The 21,011-nt window shown below is 54.0% G+C and overlaps 1 protein-coding gene across 2 annotated transcripts in view; it reads left to right on the forward strand.

Moving 5' to 3' along the window:
* Positions 1 to 3,001: 3,001 nt before the first annotated feature.
* Positions 3,002 to 21,011, forward strand: part of ercc3 (excision repair cross-complementation group 3) — a 51,785-nt gene continuing 33,775 nt past the window's right edge. For both annotated transcript variants that reach the window (XM_078403246.1, XM_078403245.1), the window contains exons 1-8: positions 3,002 to 3,115; positions 6,115 to 6,326; positions 10,545 to 10,781; positions 12,197 to 12,246; positions 14,015 to 14,156; positions 15,899 to 16,066; positions 18,194 to 18,398; positions 19,834 to 20,148. In XM_078403246.1, the coding sequence (XP_078259372.1) occupies positions 3,097 to 3,115; positions 6,115 to 6,326; positions 10,545 to 10,781; positions 12,197 to 12,246; positions 14,015 to 14,156; positions 15,899 to 16,066; positions 18,194 to 18,398; positions 19,834 to 20,148 (1,348 nt within the window). In that variant the 5' untranslated portion in view covers positions 3,002 to 3,096. The remainder of the gene's footprint in view (positions 3,116 to 6,114; positions 6,327 to 10,544; positions 10,782 to 12,196; positions 12,247 to 14,014; positions 14,157 to 15,898; positions 16,067 to 18,193; positions 18,399 to 19,833; positions 20,149 to 21,011) is intronic.

Here is a 21,011-nt window from a genome sequence, read left to right on the forward strand (position 1 = left end):
TGTGTCCCGATGACGTTGTAGTTGCCTCTGCACCACGGGCGGGGACCGAACGTGCGGCTGGAGTAGCTGCTGGGAGACAGGCAGGGGAGCACGGGTTTGGCGAGACATTAGTCGCTGGGCTGGCGAGCCTAGGACAGGATCCCGTGCAATGTTCCGTAGATCAGTCGGCACAAACGAGACCTTCATGACCGAGAACTCATCCTGTTCGGAGAGGTGCTGTTCATTTGTTCTGCGCGGGGCTCTGGATAGCGTGTCTGCTATGTGCATGTCTTTACCTTTCTTGTTTACGATCTGGAAATCAAAGTGCTGCAGCTGCATTATCATCCGTTGCAATCGTGCCGGGGCAGCGTGAATCGGCTTGTTCAAAATAGTGACCAGCGGCTGGTGGTCAGTCTCAATGGTAACGGTCTTGCCAAAGATGAAGTCCTTGAATTTGGTGCAGGCGAAAACCACTGCGAGCAGTTCCTTTTCGATCTGTGCATAGCGCTGCTCGGTGTCAGTCAGAGTACGGGATGCATACGAGACGGGCTTGAAGCCGCCATCAGTCGTGGTCTGCAGGCACGCAGCGCCCAACCCATACTGGGACGCATCGCAGGTGATGGTAACCGGTAGCTCCAGATCAAAATATGAAAGTGTTGGTGCGCTAGCTAGCTGTAGCTTGAGGGTGTCAAAAGCCCTTTTGCGGGTGCTGCTGGTACCAGGACCACGCCGTGTCTTTGTGAGCCAGTTCGCGCAGGGGGGCTGATAATTCGCTAAGGTTGGGGATAAACTTCACCAAGTAGTTAACCATGCCGAGGAATCGTTGTAAACTTACAACGTCAGTAGGAACCGGCAGTTCATTGATGGTTGCAGTTTTCAGTGGATCTGGTCGGAGACCGCTGCTGGTGAAAACATGTCCGACGTAAGTGACCTCAGGAAGGCGAAACCTGCGCTTTAGTGGATTCAGTTTGAGATTAATGTCTCTGGCGCGGTCGAGTACTCTCTTCAGATTAGCATCGTGTTCAGCCAGGTCGCCACTGTAGACAGGAATATCATCAACGATGATGGCGCACAGGTACTCTGCAAAAACAACTGTTCCATAGTACGTTGGAAAACTTCGCTGACGGAGTTGATGGCTGAAGGGCAACCTCAGAAACTTGAAACGGCCAAAAGGTGTGGCGAAAGTAGTGAGGTTCAATGAGTCCGGGTCAAGTGGAACCTGCCAAAAGGAGCTTTTGGCATCCAGGACCGAAAACACTCCTGCGTTACCAATCTGTGCAGCTACATCTTCTGTGGTTCGCATAGGGTAGTGAGGGCGCTTGATAGCAGTATTAAGATCTCTGGGATTGATGCAGATGCGGATCTCCTGTTTGTTTTTCTTAGTTGCGACGACCATGGTGGAAACCCAATCAGACGGGTCAGTTACTTCGGCAATAACACCCATTGAGACCATGCGTTTGAGTTCGTTGTGTACTCTGTCATGCATGGCATGTGGAACCCGATAAGGCGCTCGGACCACAGGTGTGATGGTAGGATCAACAGTGATGCGATATTTGGCAGGCAGCGTGCCCAGTTCATCATCAAAGAGGTCTTTGTAGTGAGAAAGTAGTTGTTGAGTAGGCTCATCAGCGAGGCATAGTTTGTGGACCGCGCGTCCGAAGAACACCAGGCCTAGATCGTGACCTTTGCGCCCGTGTCTACCTTGGCGAGTAGAGGCCTGTTATTTACGAACACAGTTATTTCAGGGTCAAGTAGCTTGTTAGACGAAGGGAGGAGGGAGTGAATAGCGGAGCTGTTATCTGCACTGACTGAGCAGAGCGCGGGGGACGACAATTCAGGCTCCTGGGAGTCGGTATCAGCGAATTCCTGTTGAAGCAGGTGCAAACTTGTCCTTGGAACATTAGCAGTCACACAGGATCGACAGCATCTAGTGAAATGGTTCAACTTTTTACAGAAATTGCAAGCCTTTCCGTAAGCAACACAGAACTGTCGACCCTTCGCATGAAAATAGTTGCAATTCAGACAGCGAGTAGCAGGCGCGTTAGAGGTTCTGCGGGAGGAGAAGTCTGTAAGATTAACGTTATGTTGCTGGCGTGGGCTGAAGTGGACAGGAACAGCATGGGAAGCAGTAATCTCTGAAATACGGCAGGAGTGTATGGCCTGGTCTAGGGTCAACTCAGTGTTGCGAAGCAGCTCAGCTCTCAGTTTGCTATCAGTCATGCCCCCGACCAGCTTATCTCGAACAAGTTCATCCCGCAACTCATCAAATCGACAGCGCGCAGCCATGTGGCGGAGGTCACTAATAAATTGTTCAATCGGTTCATCAGCCTGCTGCAAACGAGCATAGAACTTTGTTCTTTCAATTATATGGTTGGAAGGCATATCACACAGTTCTCTGAATTACTTGAGTAGAACAGCAGGGTCATCTATATTCTCGGCAGGAACGAGGACCTTGCCGCTGTCACCCAAAACAGCTGGAGCAAAAACGAAGTTGTCAGCTCGGTTCATAGCCTCAGGACCCGCAAGGTTGAGTAAAACAGATGCACGCACATCAAGAGGGTCATTGCGATGAACGATGCGAGCATAATGAGTGTAGTCACGCTCGAAAAGACGCCAACGTTCAGCAATGTCTAAATCAAAGATCAGAGGGTCTGGGCGACGGCACGAATTAGCCATAATGGAGATAACAGGAGCAAACTAAATAAAGAAAATAAAACTTGATAAACGCAGAGGAGTAGGTCCGAGTTGACTCTGACACCATGTAATAAAGTGCTTAAGTCCACGCTAAGATACAACGCATCATTATATTGAAGCACTTACGTCATAGGACCTGTAATACATTACAGCACCAAGCTGCTACATCTACTGCCTGACGTGTGTGGGGGTCACGTGTGGGGATGAGGGTGACGTAAGTGGGGTCACGTGTGGGGATGAGGGTGACGTATGTGGGGTCACGTGTGGGGATGAGGGTGACGTATGTGGGGTCACGTGTGGGGATGAGGGTGACGTATGTGGGGTCACGTGTTGGGGAGGGCCCGACGCGGTCACGTGTAAGGGATCACGTGTGGCGTCGGGTTCCGAGCATGCGCGGCGACTCCGCTGCGGCTGCCGGTCGCCATGGGGAGGAAGGAGCGAGGTGCAGAGACGCGCGGCCCCGACACCAGCGCGGCCCCGACACCAGCGCGGCCCCGACACCAGCGCGGCCCCGACACCAGCGCGGCCCCGACACCAGCGCGGCCCCGACACCAGCGCGGCCCCGACACCAGCGCGGCCCCGACACCAGCGCGGCCCCGACACCAGCGCGGCCCCGACACCAGCGCGGCCCCGACACCAGCGCGGCCCCGACACCAGCGCGGCCCCGACACCAGCGCGGCCCCGACACCAGCGCGGCCCCGACACCAGCGCGGCCCCGACACCAGCGCGGCCCCGACACCAGCGCGGCCCCGACCTCCCCTCCATCTCCCTTCCTCCCTCCAACTCCCTCCCTCCATCTCCCTCCCTCCATCTCCCTCCATCTCCCTCCCTCCACCTCCCTCCAACTCCCTCCCTCCATCTCCCTCCCTCCATCTCCCTCCCTCCAACTCCCTCCCTCCATCTCCCTCCCTCCACCTCCCTCCAACTCCCTCCCTCCATCTCCCTCCCTCCATCTCCCTCCCTCCAACTCCCTCCCTCCATCTCCCTCCATCTCCCTCCCTCCACCTCCCTCCAACTCCCTCCCTCCATCTCCCTCCCTCCATCTCCCTCCCTCCAACTCCCTCCCTCCATCTCCCTCCATCTCCCTCCCTCCACCTCCCTCCATCTCCCTCCCTCCATCTCCCTCCCTCCATCTCCCTCCCTCCAACTCCCTCCCTCCATCTCCCTCCATCTCCCTCCCTCCAACTCCCTCCCTCCATCTCCCTCCATCTCCCTCCCTCCAACTCCCTCCCTCCATCTCCCTCCATCTCCCTCCCTCCATCTCCCTCCCTCCATCTCCCTCCATCTCCCTCCCTCCACCTCCCTCCAACTCCCTCCCTCCATCTCCCTCCCTCCATCTCCCTCCCTCCAACTCCCTCCCTCCATCTCCCTCCATCTCCCTCCCTCCACCTCCCTCCATCTCCCTCCCTCCATCTCCCTCCCTCCATCTCCCTCCCTCCAACTCCCTCCCTCCATCTCCCTCCATCTCCCTCCCTCCAACTCCCTCCCTCCATCTCCCTCCATCTCCCTCCCTCCAACTCCCTCCCTCCATCTCCCTCCATCTCCCTCCCTCCATCTCCCTCCCTCCATCTCCCTCCATCTCCCTCCCTCCATCTCCCTCCCTCCATCTCCCTCCCTCCATCTCCCTCCCTCCATCTCCCTCCCTCCATCTCCCTCCCTCCAACTCCCTCCCTCCATCTCCCTCCATCTCCCTCCCTCCATCTCCCTCCCTCCATCTCCCTCCATCTCCCTCCCTCCATCTCCCTCCAACTCCCTCCCTCCATCTCCCTCCATCTCCCTCCAACTCCCTCCCCTCCATCTCCCTCCCTCCCTCCCTCCATCTCCCTCCCCTCCATCTCCCTTCCTCCCTCCATCTCCCTCCCTCCATCTCCCTCCATCTCCCTCCCTCCATCTCCCTCCCTCCATCTCCCTCCCTCCATCTCCCTCCCTCCATCTCCCTCCCTCCATCTCCCTCCCTCCAACTCCCTCCATCTTCCTCCCTCCATCTCCCTCCCTCCATCTCCCTCCAACTCCCTCCCCTCCATCTCCCTCCCTCCCTCCCTCCCTCCATCTCCCTCTCCTCCATCTCCCTCCCTTCCTCCCTCCATCTCCCTCCCCTCTACCTCCCTCCCTCCATCTCCCTCCCTCCCTCCCTCCATCTCCCTCCCTCCCCTCCATCTCCCTCCCCTCCATCTCCCTCCCCTCTACCTCCCTCCCTCCATCTCCCTCCCTTCCTCCCTCCATCTCCCTCCCTTCCTCCCTCCATCTCCCTCCCTCCCCTCCATCTCCCTCCCCTCTACCTCCCTCCCTCCATCTCCCTCCCTCCCCTCCATCTCCCTCCCCTCTACCTCCCTCCCCTCCATCTCCCTCCCTTCCTCCCTCCATCTCCCTCCCTCCCCCCATCTCCCTCCCCTCTACCTCCCTCCCCTCCATCTCCCTCCCTTCCTCCCTCCATCTCCCTCCCTCCCCTCCATCTCCCTCCCCTCCATCTCCCTCCCCTCCATCTCCCTCCCCTCTACCTCCCTCCCTCCATCTCCCTCCCTTCCTTCCTCCATCTCCCTCCCTCCCCTCCATCTCCTTCCCCTCCATCTCCCTCCCCTCTACCTCCCTCCCCTCCCTTCCTCCCTCCATCTCCCTCCCTTCCTCCTTCCATCTCCCTCCCTCCCCTCCATCTCCCTCCCCTCTACCTCCCTCCCTCCATCTCCCTCCCTCCCCTCCATCTCCCTCCCCTCTACCTCCCTCCCTCCATCTCCCTCCCTTCCTCCCTCCATCTCCCTCCCTCCATCTCCCTCCCCCTCCATCTCCCTCCCCTCTACCTCCCTCCCTCCATCTCCATCTCCCTCCCTGCCATCTCCCTCCCTCCATCTCCCTCCCCTCCATCTCCCTCCCTGCCATCTCCCTCCCTTCCTCCCCTCCATCTCCCTCCCTCCATCTCCCTCCCCTCCCTCTCCCTCCCTCCATGTCCCTTCCCTCCATCTCCATCTCGCTCCCCTCCCTCCATCCCCTTCCTCTCCCTCCCTCCATCCCCTCCCCTCCATCTCCCTCCCCTCCACCTCCCTCCATCTCCCTCCCCTTCCTCTCCCTCCCTCCATCCCCTCCCCTCCATCTCCCTCCCCTCCACCTCCCTCCATCTCCCTCCCCTCCATCTCCCTCCCTCCATGTCCCTTCCCTCCATCTCCATCTCGCTCCCCTCCCTCCATCCCCTTCCTCTCCCTCCCTCCATCCCCTCCCCTCCATCTCCCTCCCCCTCCCTCCATTTCGCTCCCCCTCTCCATCCCCCTCCCCCCCCCTCCCTCTCCCTCCATCCCCCTCCCACTGTCCCTGAATCTGGAGGTGTGGGTTGTCATTTTAGTGTGCGTACCATAGTGCTAGTTTGCGGTGATCGCTGGTCCACCACGGACACGGTGGGCCGAAGGGCCTGTATCGCTGAGCTAAACCTTGGTCGAATATTCTTTTCCCCAGACAAGAAGAAGTCAAAGAAGCGTCGTAACGAGGAGGAGGAGGAGGAGGAGGATGAGTCAGCCGCGGCCGGAGCGGACTCGGAGGAAGCTCTGCCCTCTGCGGCTGGCAAGCAGGTGGAAGAGGCTGTGGTCAAGGAGGATGAGTACGGAGCCAAGGACTACCGGAGCCTGATGACCCTGAAGGATGACCACTCCTCCCGGCCGCTCTGGGTGGTGGGTCCTGCTACTATCCCACTAGGGTTGCCAAACGTCCCGTATTAGCCGGGACATCCCGTATTTTGGGCCAAATTAGTTTGTCCCGTACGGGACCGCCCATGTCCCGTATTAGTAGGGGTTGCCAACTTCCTCGCTCCCAAATACGGGACAAGGTGATGTCACCACCCAGCTGCCATTGGTGGAGCGGGAGCACGTGGCCGCTGGCTGGGTGAGGTCACGGGCACGGTGACGTCACCTTGTCCCGTATTTGTCCTCCAGTTTAAAATCCATTTGGAATATTTTAGAGGACAATAGACAATATGTGCAGGAGGAGGCCATTTGGCCCTTCGAGCCAGCACCGCCATTCAATGTGATCATGGCTAATCATTCTCAATCAGTACCCCGTTCCTGCCTTCTCCCCATACCCCCTGACTCCGCTATCCTTAAGAGCTCTATCTAGCTCTCTCTTGAATGCATTCAGAGAATTGGCCTCCACTGCCTTCTGAGGCAGAGAATTGCACAGATTTACAACTCTCTGACTGAAAAACGTTTTCCTCATCTCAGTTTTAAATGGCCTACCCATTATTCTTAAACTGTGGCCCCTGGTTCTGGACTCCCCCAACATTGGGAACATGTTTCCTGCCTCTAACGTGTCCAACCCCTTAATAATCTTAAACGTTTCGATAAGATCCCCTCTCATCCTTCTAAATTCCAGTGTATACAAGCCTAGTCGCTCCAGTCTTTCAACACATGACAGTCCAGCCATTCCGGGAATTAACCTAGTAAACCAACGCTGCACGCCCTCAATAGCAAGAATATCCTTCCTCAAATTTGGAGACCAAGAACCAAGTTGGCAACCCTATAACCCACCAAAGATAGACTTCAAAGAAGTAGGTGATGTTTCGGGTGGAGCCCCTTCTTCCGACTGCTGTTTTTTTAGGCACTCTATCCATTGTTCAAGATGTGGACTCTTATACGTCGGCGAGACCAGACGCAGACTGGGCGGTCGTTTCGCTGAACAAAAACCTTATCTCAGCCCGCCTGGACCTACCTGATCTCCCGGTTGCTAAACACTTTAATTCTCCTTCCATTCCTACACTGACCTTTCTGTCCTGGGTCTCCTCCATTGTCAGAGTGAGACTAAACACAAATTGGAGGAACAGCATCTCATATTTCTCTTGGGCAGCTTACAGCCCAGTGGTATGATTATTGATTTCTCCAACTTCAAGTAGCCACTGCATTCTCTCTCTCTCTCTCTCTCTCTATCCCTTCCCCCACCCAAGTCGCACCAGCTTCTCGTTTTCACCCAGCAATCTGCTGACAATGGCCTGCTTCCTTTATCACCGTTACTTTTTTGCACATCTTTCATTCATTGTTCTTTATCTCTCCACATCACCGTCTATATCTCTCGTTTCCCTTTCCCCTGACTTTCAGTCTGAAGAAGGGTCTCGACCCGAAACGTCACCCATGCCTTCTCTCCAGAGATACTGCCTGTCCCGCTGAGTTACTCCAGGATTATGTGTCTATCTTTGGTTTGCAGGTTAATTGGCTGCTGTAAAATGATGATGTAGACAATGATATGGAGAGATATAGAACAAATGAATGAAAGATCTCTCGTTTCCCTTTCCCCTGACTCTTGTCTGAAGAAGGGTCTCGACCCGAAACGTCACCTATTCCTTTTCTCCAGAGATGCTGTCTGACCCGCTGAGTTACTCCAGCTTTTTGTGTCTACAGTTTAAACCAGCATCTGCAGTTCCTTCCTACACTAACCCACTAAACCCTGCTTCACAACTTCATAAGTCACAGAAGCCATTCGGAGTGGTAGCAGCACAGTGGCGCAAGGTGGTAGAGTTACTGCCTTGGCTGTTGTTCAACACAGACGTAGTTTATTTTATTTTATTGCCACCTATACTGAGGTCCAGTGAAAAGCTTTTCTTGCTTGCTATCAAGTCAGCAGAAAGACAATACATGATTACAATTAGGCCATTTACAGTGTATAGATACATGATAGAGGATTAATGTTTAGCGTTGCTGTAGGAATAGAGATTTAAGAGCGTGGAGCGATTGTAATATGAGCTTGTAGATCTGCTCCTGGAGCTAGCAAGCATATAGTCGCCTGGGTTGGGCGCCATCTTGGAAGCAACCGACTTGGTGCTGTAGTAACTGCAGAAACATAATAATAATAATAATAATAATTCATTTATTTTATATAACGCCTTATCGGGTGCTCAAAGCGCTTTACAAAAACAATTAACATAAAAACAAACAGACAAACTATCCTGACGGAAAAGCGGCGAATAAACAACGCCAGCCTCCTCTCACGTCAGGGTCCGGCAGTAGACAACAAAAAGCACAGGACACACAGATACAATTTTTTACACAAACAGCCATCACAGTGATTGCTCTAGGCATACCCTCACTGTGAAGGAAGGCAAAGTTTTATCTCCTCCTCATTCTTCTCCCGTGGTGCCACGAGGTGATCGAGGCTCCCAACTTTTTGAAGCCCCCACCGGGCGATGGAAAGTCCCAGGGCCGAGCCGAGCAGGCCGATGAAAGTCCTGAGCCCCCACCGGGCGATGGAAAGTCCCAGGGCCGAGCCGAGCAGGCCGATGAAAGTCCTGAGCCCCCACCGGGCGATGGAAAGTGCTGCGGCCGGGACACGCAGGGTGATGAAGGGGCTGCGAGCGGGTCGATCGTACCTCGCGCTTCGGGGCGGTCGAAGCTGCTACGGCTGGAGCTCCCAAAAACCGGTCGCCAGCCAGGGACCTGCGAACTCCCGATGTTGCGGTCTGCAGGGCCCACGGCCGAAGCCTCCGAGATGGTAAGTCCAGGCCCTGCGACCGGAGTCTTCAAGGTCGATCCCAGCTGGAGGCCGCCGACTCCACGATGTTAGGCCGTAGCGCGAACGGAGATACGACACGGTAAAGGTCGCATCTCCGTTGAGGAAGAGATTAGAAAAAAGGGTTTCCCCCAACCCCCCCACCACCCCCCCACATACACAGAGTTAAAAATAGAACAAAACATACATTAAACGATGACAATAGACAAAAAACAAAAAAAAGACAGAGAGACTGCCGGTGAGCCGCAGCTGCAGAACACAGCCACGCCCCTTCACTCCAAACAGCAGAGGGGTTACTCTGGTTCCACCGCCATCCCCACCCCTGCCCCACCCCGCCAGCAGGAGGGGAGGGGGTGGCGAGCCTGTGAGCTGCTGCCTACACCCTTCATGCTGCCTCTCGTGAAAGCAGACATTCTCTTCAAATACTTAGGGGGGCACGGTGGTGCAGGGGGTAGAGCTGCTACCTTACAGCGCGAGATACCCGGATTCAATCCTGACTTCGGGCGCTGTCTGTTTGGAGTTTGTACGTTCTCCCCGTGACCGCATGGGTTTTCTCCGGGCGCTCCGGTTTCCTCCCACACTCCAAAGACGTGCAGGTTTGTAGGTTAATTGGCTTCTGTAAATTGTCCCCAGTGTGCAGGATAGTGCTGGTGTACAGTGTGATCATTAGTCGGCACGGACTCAGTGTGTCGAAGAGCCTGTTTTCGCGCTGTATCTCTGCACAATAGAGGTAGATACAAGTTGCTGGAGCAGACGCTTGAGTAACTCAGGCAGCATCTGTGGAGAACATGGATAGGTGACGTATCACAGAGTGCTGGAGTAACTCAGCGGGTCAGGCAGCATCTGTGGAGAACACGGATAGGTGACGTATTACAGAGTGCTGGAGTAACTCAGCAGGTCAGGCAGCATCTCGGGAGAGAAGGAATGTGTGACATTTCAGGTCGAGACCCTTCTTCAGACTGATGTCAGGGGAGGGGGCAGGATAAAGATAGAATGTAGTCAGAGACAAGAAGACTAGAGGGAGAACTGGGAAGGGGGAGGGGATAGAGAGGGAAAGCAGGGATTATCTGAGCTGAAGAAGAGTCGATCCGGAAACGTCACCCATTCCTTCTCTCCCGAGATGCTGCCTGACCTGCTGAGTTACTCTAGCACTCTGTGTCCATGTTCTCCACAGATGCTGCCTGACCTGCTGAGTTACTCCAGCATTTTGTGTCTAGCTGCAGCTCTTTCGGACATTGGTTGGACTGCACTTGGAGTATTCTGTGCAGTTGATGTTCAGCCCAGACGCTGCCTGACCCACGGGGTTCCGTGCAGTGTTACCCCCCCTCACTGTGTGTGTGTGCGTCTTTGTGGCTTCCTTCACCGCCTTGCTGAGACGTCTTGCTTCACGTGTGCAGGCTCCGGATGGGCACATCTTCCTGGAGGCCTTCTCGCCGGTCTACAAGTACGCTCAGGACTTCCTGGTGGCGATCGCCGAGCCGGTGTGCCGGCCCACGCACACGCACGAGTACAAGCTGACCGCCTACTCCCTGTACGCAGCGGTCAGTGTCGGCCTGCAGACCAGCGACATCATCGAGTACCTGCAGAAACTCAGCAAGACCTCCATTCCTGATGGCATCATGCAGTTCATTAAGGTGACGCTCAGCGGGCCAATGGGGCTTTTGTTACCGGATAATTACTGGATTATTAGACAATAGGTGCAGGAGGAGACCATTCGGCCCTTCGAGCCAGCACCGCCATTCAATGTGATCATGGCTGATCATCCACAATCAGTACCCCGTTCCTGCCTTCTCCCCATATCCCCTGACTCCGCTATCCTTAAGAGCTCTATCTAGCTCTCTCTTGAATGCATTCAGAGAATTGGCCTCCACTGCCTTCTGAGGCAGAGAATTCCACAGATTCACAACTCTCTGACTGAAAAAGTTTTTCCTCATCTAAATTCACCGGGATGACGGGGCTGTCATATGAGGAAAGATTGAAAAGACTGGGCTTGTATTCACTGGAGTTTAGAAGGATGAGAGGGGTTCTTATAGAGACGTATAAAATTATAAAAGGACTGGACAAGCAAGATGCAGGAAAAATGTTCCTAATGTTTGGGGAGTCCAGAACCAGGAGCCACACGGTCTAAGAATAAAGGGGAGGCCATTTAAAACTGAGGTGAGAAAAAACATTTTCACCCAGAGAGTTGTAAATTTGTGGAATTCTCTGCCACAGAGGGCAGTGGAGGCCAATTCACTGGATGGATTTAAAAGAGAGTTAGATAGAGCTCTAGGGGCTAGTGGAATCAAGGGATATGGGGAGAAGGCAGGCACGGGTTACTGATTGTGGACGATCAGCCATGATCACAATGAATGGCGGTGCTGGCTCGAAGGGCCAAATGGCCTCCTCCTGCACCTATTTTCTATGTTTTCTTTAAAGCAAATGTGCAGGATGTTTTTTTTACACAGAGGGGGGTGGGGGCCTGGAACACACTGCCAGGGTGGTGCTGGAGGCAAACAGGATAGTGGTGTTTAAGAGACTTTTGGCTTGGCACATGGATATGCAGGGAATGGAGGGGTATGGATCGCGTGCAGGTAGAGGAGATTAGTTCAACCTGCAATCATGTTCGGCATGGGAATGTGTAAAATCATGAGAGGAATAGATCGGGTAGATGCACAGAGTCTCTTGCCCAGAGTAGGGGAATCGAGGACCAGAGGACATAGGTTCAAGGTGAAGGGGAAAAGATTTAATAGGAATCTGAAGGGTACCTTTTTCACACAGAGTGTGGTGGGTGTATGGAACGAGCTGCCGGAGGAGGTTGTTGAGGCTGGGACTATCCCAACGTTTAAGAAACAGTTAGACAGGTACATGGATAGGACAGGTTTGGAGGGGTATGGGCCAAACGCGGGCAGGTGGGACTAGTGTAGCTGGGGCATGTTGGCCGGTTGGGTCTGTTTCCGCGCTGTATTACTCTATGGCATTGTGGGCCAAAGGGCCTGTTTGTGGGCTGTACTTGTCTATTTGCTCTGTGGGTGTGGATTCAGTGTGGATGTTGTGCTTCTTCCCACAGCTCTGCACGGTTAGTTATGGGAAGCTGAAGCTGGTCCTGAAACACAACAGGTAGGGAAAGTGACATTCCTTCTCCTTGTCTGCTTGGTCGACACGTCAGAGAAACACCTATGTAGTATAAGAAAATAACTGCAGATGCTGGTACAAATCGATTTATTCACAAAATGCTGGAGTAACTCAGCAGGTCAGGCAGCATCTCGGGAGAGAAGGAATGGGTGAAGAAGGGTCTCGACCCGAGAGAAACACCTATAATGGTTTGGTTTTTGGGAACACCTCATGCCCAATAAAGTAGTTGTGAAGTACAGTCAGGATGAGAGGGGCCTTATAAAAGGACTGGACAAGCTAGATGCAGGAAAAATGTTCCCAATGTTGGGGGAGTCCAGAACCAGGACTAAGAATAAAAGGGAGGGCATGTAAAACAGGTGACAAAAAACCTTTGCACCCAGAGTTGTGAATTTGTGGGATTCTCTGCCACAGAGGGCAGTGTCGGCCAATTCACTGGATGAATTTAAAAGAGAATTAAATAGAGCTCTAGGGACTAGTGGAAGCAAGGGATATGGGGAGAAGGCAGGCACGGGATACTGATTGTGGATGATCAGCCATGATCACAATGAATGGCGGTGCTGGCTCGAAGGGCCAGATGGCCTCCTCCTGCACCTATTGTCTATGTTTCTAAATCACTGTTGGGTACAACTGGGCAGACTGTACATTGGCAGAAATCTCCCATTTACAGCCACAATCAAGAATGGCTTCTCCTTAAAATAGACACAAAGTGCTGGAGTAACTCAGCGGGTCAGGGATCATCTCTGGAGACAAAGGGTGTGTGACATTTCGGGTCGGGACCCTTCTTCAGACTGAATGTCATACCTGATGTGCTGGTGTTGGAGAGGGTCCAGAGGAGGTTTAACCTGTGGGTTAACATATGATGAGCGTTTGTCGGCACTGGGCCTGTACTCGCTGGAGTTTAGAAGGATGAGGGGGGACCTCATTGAAACGTACAGAATAGTGAACGGCCTGGATAGAGTGGATGTGGAGAGGATGTTTCCACTGGTGGGAGAGTCTAGGACCAGAGGGCACAGCCTCAGAATAAAAGGACGTTCCTTTAGGAAGGAGATAAGGAATTTCTTTAGTCAGAGGGTGGTGAATCTGTGGGATTCTTTGCCACAGACGGCTGTGGAGGCCACAAGTCAGTGGATATTTTTAAGGCAGAGATAGATAGATTCTTGATTAGTACGGGTGTCAGGGGTTATGGGGAGAAGGCAGGAGAATGGGGCTGAGAGGTAAAGATAGATCAGCCATGATTGAATGGCGGAGTAGACGATCATGGGCCGAATGGCCTAATTCAGCTCCTATGACTTATGAACATAGAAACATGGAAAATAGGTGCAGGAGGAGGCGATTCGGCCCTTCGAGCCAGCACCGCCATTCATTGTGATCATGGCTGATCATCCACAATCAGTAACCCGTGCCTGCCTTCTCCCCATACCCCTTGATTCCACTACCCCCTAGAGCTCTATCTAACTCTCTCTTAAATCCATCCAGTGAATCGGCCTCCACTGCCCTCTGTGGCAGAGAATTCCACAAATTCACAACTCTCTGGGTGAAAAAATTCCTTCTCACCTCAGTTTTAAATGGTCTCCCCTTTAATCTTAGACTGTGTGGCCCCTGGTTCTGGACTCCCCCAACATTGGGAACATTATTCCTGCATCTAGCTTGTCCAGTCCTTTTATAATTTATGTATGAACAGGAGGGACAGGCACGTGATGGCACCTCACTGTGATGGCGGTGTGTAATGGACTGAGCGCGTGTGTTCCTGCAGGTACTTTGTGGAGAGCACCTATCCTGACGTGATCCAGAAGGTGCTGCAGGACAAGGTGATAAAGCAGTGCCGACTGCGCACGGTGGAGGGAGACGAGACCGAGCTCATCATGGGGACCGTCTCCAGTAAATCGGCCATGTTGGTGAGTGGGCACCGGCCGGGAGCCCGTGGGGGGGGGGGGGGAGGGGGCTCAGATTGGACCATGAAAGCACAACATAGAAACTAGGTGCAGGAGGAGGCCATTCAGCCCTTCGAGCCAGTACCGCCATTCATTGTGATCATGGCTGATCATCCACAATCAGTGCCCTGTACCAGCTTTCTCCCCATAACCCCTGATTCCGTTAGCCCCAAGAGCTAAATCTAACTCTTTCTTGAGGCAGAGAATTCCACAGATTAACAACTCTCTGGGTGAAAAAAAACAGGTGAAAAAACCTCAGTTCTCGGTGGCGCCTCCTGCAGCCGACCTTGATGCCTGCAGCTGGAGACATTACCCCGGCTCACTCTCCCACTGGCCCTTGCTCCTCACGTCCCACGTCTCCAGTGGCTCCTTCCATCGGCCCTGCCGTCCGATGAGACTTTGGGTGGGTTCACGATCGCGCCGACTGACCGACGAGCCGTGGCACCTCAGAAAGGCTCTCTCGATGGGCCGAATGGTCTAATTCTGCTCCTATGTATTGTCAATTTATGAGTCTCTTGCCCAGAATAGGGGAATTGAGGACCAGAGGACATAGGTTCAAGGTGAAGGGGAAACGATTTAATATGAATCTGTGGGGTAACTTTTTCACACAGAGTGGTGGGTGTATGGAACGAGCTGCTGGAGGAGGTAGTTGAGGCTGGGACTATCGCAATGTTTAAGAAACAGTTGGACAGGTACATGGATAGGAGAGGTTTGGAGGGGTATGGACCAAGCGCAGGCAGGTGGGACTAGTATAGATGGGACATGTTGGCCGGTGTGGGCAAGTTGGGCCGAAGGCCCTGTTTCCACACTGTATCACGCTATGACTCAATGTGGGTGGAAGGAGAATTTATAATATAGAACCACACAGCACAGGAACGGGCTCTTCAGCCAAGTCACACACAGCCAGAATTAAAGGACGTTCCTTTAGGAAGGAGATGAGGAGGAATTTCTTCAGCCAGCGAGTGGTGAATCTGTGGGATTCATTGCCAGGGATGGCTGTGGAGCCCAAGTCAATGGATATTTTTAAGGCAGATATTGTCAGGTTCTTGATTAGTGCAGGTGTCAGGGGTTATGGGGAGAAGGTGGGAACGACTAGGCTTGTATACACTGGAATTTAGAAGGATGAGAGGGGATCTTATCAAAACATATAAGATTATTAAGGGGTTGGACACGTTAGAGGCAGGAAACATGTTCCCAATGTTGGGGGAGTCAAGAACCAGGGGCCACAGTTTAATAATAAGGGGTAGGCCATTTAGAACGGAGAAGAGGAAAAGCTTTTTCAGTCAGAGTTGTAAATCTGTGGAATTCTCTGCCTCAGAAGGCAGTGGAGGCCAATTCTCTGAATGCATTCAAGTGAGAGCTAGATAGAGCTCTTAAGGATAGCGGAGTCAGGGGGTATGGGGAGAAGGCAGGAACGGGGTACTGATTGAGAATGATCAGCCGTGATCACATTGAATGGCGGTGCTGGCTCGAGGGGCCGAATGGCCTCCTTCTGCACCTATTATCTATTGTCTAGAATGGGGCTGAGAGGGAAAGATAGATCAGCCATGATTGAATGGCGGAGTAGACCTGATGGGCCGAATGGCCTAATTCAGCTCTTGTGACTTATGAACAGGAGGGACAGGCAGGTGGTGGTACCTACAGCGATGGCAATGTGTGTGATGTGTGATGGACTGAGCTCGTGTGTTCCTCCATCTTTTTTGCAGATGCCCAAATCCACGCAGAACAACGGGGCTGCCTCGACCTCCCGAAGCGGGGAGCCCGTCACCCCGAAACCTGACGTCCCCGCCGACCTGTTTGAATTCTATGAGCAGATGGACAAGGACGAGGAAGAGGAGGAGGAGCAGCACACGGTCTCCTTTGAAGTCAAGCAGGTAACCGGGCGGGCGGGCAGGGTGGGGTGGCTGGTGAATCACCCGGCACCTGCAGTGTAGTTCTAGTTTAGAGATACAGCGCAGAAACCGGCCCTTCGGCCCACCGGGTCCGCACCGACCAGCGATCCCCGCACGCTAACACTATCCTACACGCACACTATAGACAATAGACAATAGGTGCAGGAGGAGGCCATTCGGCCCTTCGAGCCAACACCACCATTCAATGTGATCATGGCTGATCATTCTCAATCAGTACCCCGTTCCTGCCTTCTCCCCATACCCCCTGACTCCGCTATCCTTAAGAGCTCTATCTAACTCTCTCTTGAATGCATTCAGAGAATTGGCCTCCACTACCTTCTGAGGCAGAGAATTCCACAGATTCACAACTCTCTGACTGAAAAGGTTTTTCCTCATCTCAGTTCTAAATGGCTTACCCCTTATTCTTAAACTGTGGCCCCTTGTTCTGGACTCCCCCAACATTGGGAACATGTTTCCTGCCTCTAACGTGTCCAACCCCTTATACGTTTCGATAAGATCTCCTCTCATCCTTCTAAATTCCAGTGTATACAAGCCTAGTCGCTCCAGTCTTTCAACATATGACAGTCCCGCCATTCCGGGAATTAACCTAGTAAACCTACGCTGCACGCCCTCAATAGCAAGAATATCCTTCCTCAAATTTGGAGACCAAAACTGCACACAGTACTGCAGGTGCGGTCTCACTAGGGCCCTGTACAACTGCAGAAGGACCTCTTTGTTCTTATACTCAACTCCTCTTGTTATGAAGGCCAACATTCCATTGACTTTCTTCACTGCCTGCTGTACCTGCATGCTTCCTTTCAGTGACTAGGGGCAATTTTGTATGTTTATACCAAGCCAAACCTGCATATCTTTGGAGTGTGGGAGGAAACCGAAAACCCTGGATAAAACCCACGCAGGTCACGGGGAGAGCGTACAAAACTCTGTACAGACAGCACCTGTAATCAGGATCGAACCCGGGTCTCTGGCGCTGTGAGGCAGCAACTCTACCAACCTACGGAAAGAGCCATAGATCTGGAATGGGCGAGGAGAAGATTTACACAGATGTTTCCAGGACAAATAATTTATTAATAGGGCGGCACGGTGGTGCAGCGGGTAGAGCTGCTGCCTCACAGCGCCAGAGACACGGGATCGATCCCGACTACGAGCGCTGTCTGTACGGAGTTTGTTCGTTCTCCCCGTGACCTGCGTGGGTTTTCTCCGAGATCTTCGGTTTCCTCCCACACTCCAAAGACGGGCAGGTTTGTAGGTTAATTGGCTTGGTGTAAATTGTAGGATAGTGCTAGTGTTTATTACGGGGTGTCATGGGGTTATGGGGAGAAGGCAGGAGAATGGGGTTGAGACTGAAAGATAGATCAGCCATGATTGAATGGTGGAGTAGACACGATGGACTCCATTGGCTTTCTTCACTGCCTGCTGGACCTGCATGCTTCGTTTCAGTGACTGATGCATTAGGACACCCAGATCTCGTTGTACGTCCCCTTTTCCTATCTTGACACCATTCAGATAATACTCTGCCTTCCTATTCTCACCACCAAAGTGGATAATCTCACACTTATCCACATTAAACTGCATCTGCCATGCATCCGCCCACTCACACAACCTGTCCAAGTCACCCTTTGTCAGAGACTCTTTCCCTACCAAGAATACCACTGGCTTGTCACAGGCGACAATAAAGTATTCATTCATTCATTCATTCATTCATTCATTCATTCAATCATTCACAAGTTTTGACGCCATTTTAGAAACATACAAAATATGTGCAGGAGGAGGCCATTCAGCCCATTGGCCCTTCAAGCCAGCACCGCCATCACTGTGATCATGGCTGATCATCCACAATCAGTAACCCGTGCCTGCCTTCTCCCCATATCCCTTGATTCCACTAGCCCCTAGAGCTCTATCTAACTCTCTTTTAAATCCATCCAGTGAATTAGCCTCCACTGCCCTCTGTGGCGGGTTACTGATTGTGGATGATCAGCCATGATCACAATGAATGTCGGTGCTGGCTGGAGGGGCCGAGTGGCCTCCTCCTGCACCTGTTTTCTATCTCCCTCTCGTGAAGCCGGTGTTTGACGTTGTGTCCGTGTGCAGGAGATGATCGAGGAGCTGCAGAAGCGCTGCATCCACATGGAGTTCCCACTGCTGGCGGAGTATGACTTCAGGAACGACACGGTCAACCCCGACGTCAACATCGACCTGAAGCCCACCGCCGTGCTGCGGCCGTACCAGGAGAAGAGCCTGCGCAAGATGTTCGGCAACGGCCGCGCCCGCTCCGGCGTCATCGTCCTGCCGTGCGGTACGTGCCTGCTGCGTACCCCGCCTCACCGTGCCGTGCGGTACGTCCCCCCCGTGTACCCCGCCTCGCCGTGCCGTGCGGTACATCCCCCCGTGTACCCCGCCGTGCCATGCGGTGCGGTACGTCCCCCCCGTGTACCCCGTCTCACCGTGCGGTACATCCCCCCCGTGTACCCCGCCTCACCGTGCCGTGCGGTACGTCCCCCCCGTGTACCCCGCCTCACCGTGCCGTGCGGTACGTCCCCCCGTGTACTCCGCCTCACCGCGCCGTGCGGTACGTCCCCCCGTGTACCGTGCCGTGCGGTACATCCCCCCCGTGTACCCCGCCTCACTGTGCCGTGCGGTACGTCCCCCCCGTGTACCCCGCCTTTCCGTGCGGTACATCCCCCCCGTGTACTCCGCCTCACCGTGCCATGCGCCACGTCCCCATGTACTCCGCCTCACCATGCTGTGTGGTACATCCCCGCTGTGTACCCTTCCTCACCGCGCTGTGTGGTACATCCCCGCTGTGTACCCCACCTCACCGCGCTGTGTGGTACATCCCCGCTGTGTACCCCACCTCACTCTGCACGGTGGCGCAGCGGTAGAGTCACTGCCTCGCAGCACCAGAAGCCCGGGTTCCATCCCGACTACAGGGGCTGTCCTTGACCGCGTGGGTTTTTCTCCGGGTTCTCCGGTTTCCTTCCAACGTCACGTCACGGTGGCGCGGCGGTAGATTTGCTGTCTTACAGCAAATGCAGCGCCGGAGACCCGGGTTTGATCCTTACCACGGGTGCTGTCTGTACGGAGTTTGTACGTTCTCCCTGTGAACGCGTGGGTTTTCTTCAGCTTCCTCCCACACTCCAAAGACGTGCAGGTTTGCAGGTTAATTGGCTTGGTGTAAATGTCAAAATTGTGCCTAATGGATGTAGGATAGTGTTAGTGTGCGGTGATCGCTGGTCGGCGCGCACTCAGTGGGCCGAAGGACCTGTTTCCGCGCTTTATCTCTAAACTAAACTAAACTAGCACTTGGCACATGAGGCCCCTTTGATCCGTCGAGCTGTTTCTGCGCTGTGTCTAAACTAAACTAAACTAAACTCCGTGTGGAGTTTGTACGTTCTCCCTGTGACCTGCGTGGGTTTTCTCCGGGATCTTCGGTTTCCTCCGAGACTCCAAAGACGTGCAGGTTTGTAGGTTAATTGTCTTGGTAAATGTTAAAAAATTGTCTCTAGTGGGTGTAGGATAGTGTTAATGTGCGGGGATCGCTGGTCGGCGCGGACCCGGTGGGCCGAAGGGCCTGTTTCCGCGCTGTATCTCTAATCTAAACTCTTTTGCTTCGTATGGGAGGCGCATTCCCAATCTCGTTGTACCCCTGTACAATGACAATAAAGATATATTGTATTGTATTGTAAACTAAACCTGGTGTGTTTCCTCCGGGTGCCCGGGTCTCCCCACAGGTGCGGGGAAGTCGCTGGTGGGGGTGACGGCAGCGTGCACGGTGAGGAAGCGATGCCTGGTGCTCTGCACCTCCGCCGTGTCTGTGGAGCAGTGGAAGTCGCAGTTCAAGATGTGGTCCACCATCGACGACAGTCAGATCTGCCGCTTCACCTCCGACGCCAAGGACAAGCCCATCGGCTGCTCGGTGGCCATCAGCACCTACTCCATGCTGGGGCATACCACCAAGCGGTCGTGGGAGGCCGAGCGCGTCATGGAGTGGCTCAAGAGCCAGGAGTGGGGGCTGATGCTGCTGGACGAGGTGCACACCATCCCCGGTAATCACCGCGCCCAGCGCCCAGCGCCCAGCGGGAGACGGTGCGGGGAGATTCACCAGGATGTGGCCAGGAATAGAATACAGGAGCTCCCTGGCTGGCGACGCTTCCACTTGCGATCGTTCGACTCTGCGATGTTGCAAACTGCAGGGACCCGTAGCGAGCCGCCGCGCGCTCCCGGCCACGTGATCGCGCGTACTACGCTGCATTTCCACTTACAATACTTTTGGTGTCCGATGGGTTTCTCGGAACGGAAGCTGAGGAGCACCTGGAGAATATTCTATTCCTGGCAACATCCTCTATTTAGGCCGGTCACGGTGGCGCGGCGGTAGAGTTGCCGCCTTACAGCAAATGCAGCGCCGGAGACCCGGGTTCCATCCCGACTACGGGCGCTGTCTGTACGGAGTTTGCACGCTCTCCCCGTGACCTGTGTGGGTTTTGCCTGAGATCTTCGGTTTCCTCCCACACTCCAAAGACGTGCAGGTTTGCAGGTTAATTGGCTTGGTAAATGTAAAAATTGTCCCGAGTGGGTATAGGATAGTGTTAGTGTGCGGGGATCGCTGGTCGGCGCGGACCCGGTGGGCCGAAAGGGCCTGTTCCGCGCTGTATCTCTAAACTAAACTAAATAGAATACTTTATTGTCAAATGTGACAAGTCGCAGTGAAATTCTTTGCTTGCTATTCATACCAAGGTATGCAAAGAGTCACCACATAAAGGGCACTTACAAAGTTACAGATCCCCCCCCCCCCCATGCCAGTCCCCCCTTTGTTCTCTCTCCACCTCCCCCACGGCAGTCCCCTCACGCCGGGTCCTCCATTGTTCCTTCCCCCGGCTGCGGCGTCCTCACGTCCACGTGTCTGTCGGTC

Source organism: Rhinoraja longicauda, chromosome 8 (genome assembly GCF_053455715.1).
Source record: "Rhinoraja longicauda isolate Sanriku21f chromosome 8, sRhiLon1.1, whole genome shotgun sequence".
Lineage (NCBI taxonomy): Eukaryota > Metazoa > Chordata > Chondrichthyes > Rajiformes > Arhynchobatidae > Rhinoraja > Rhinoraja longicauda.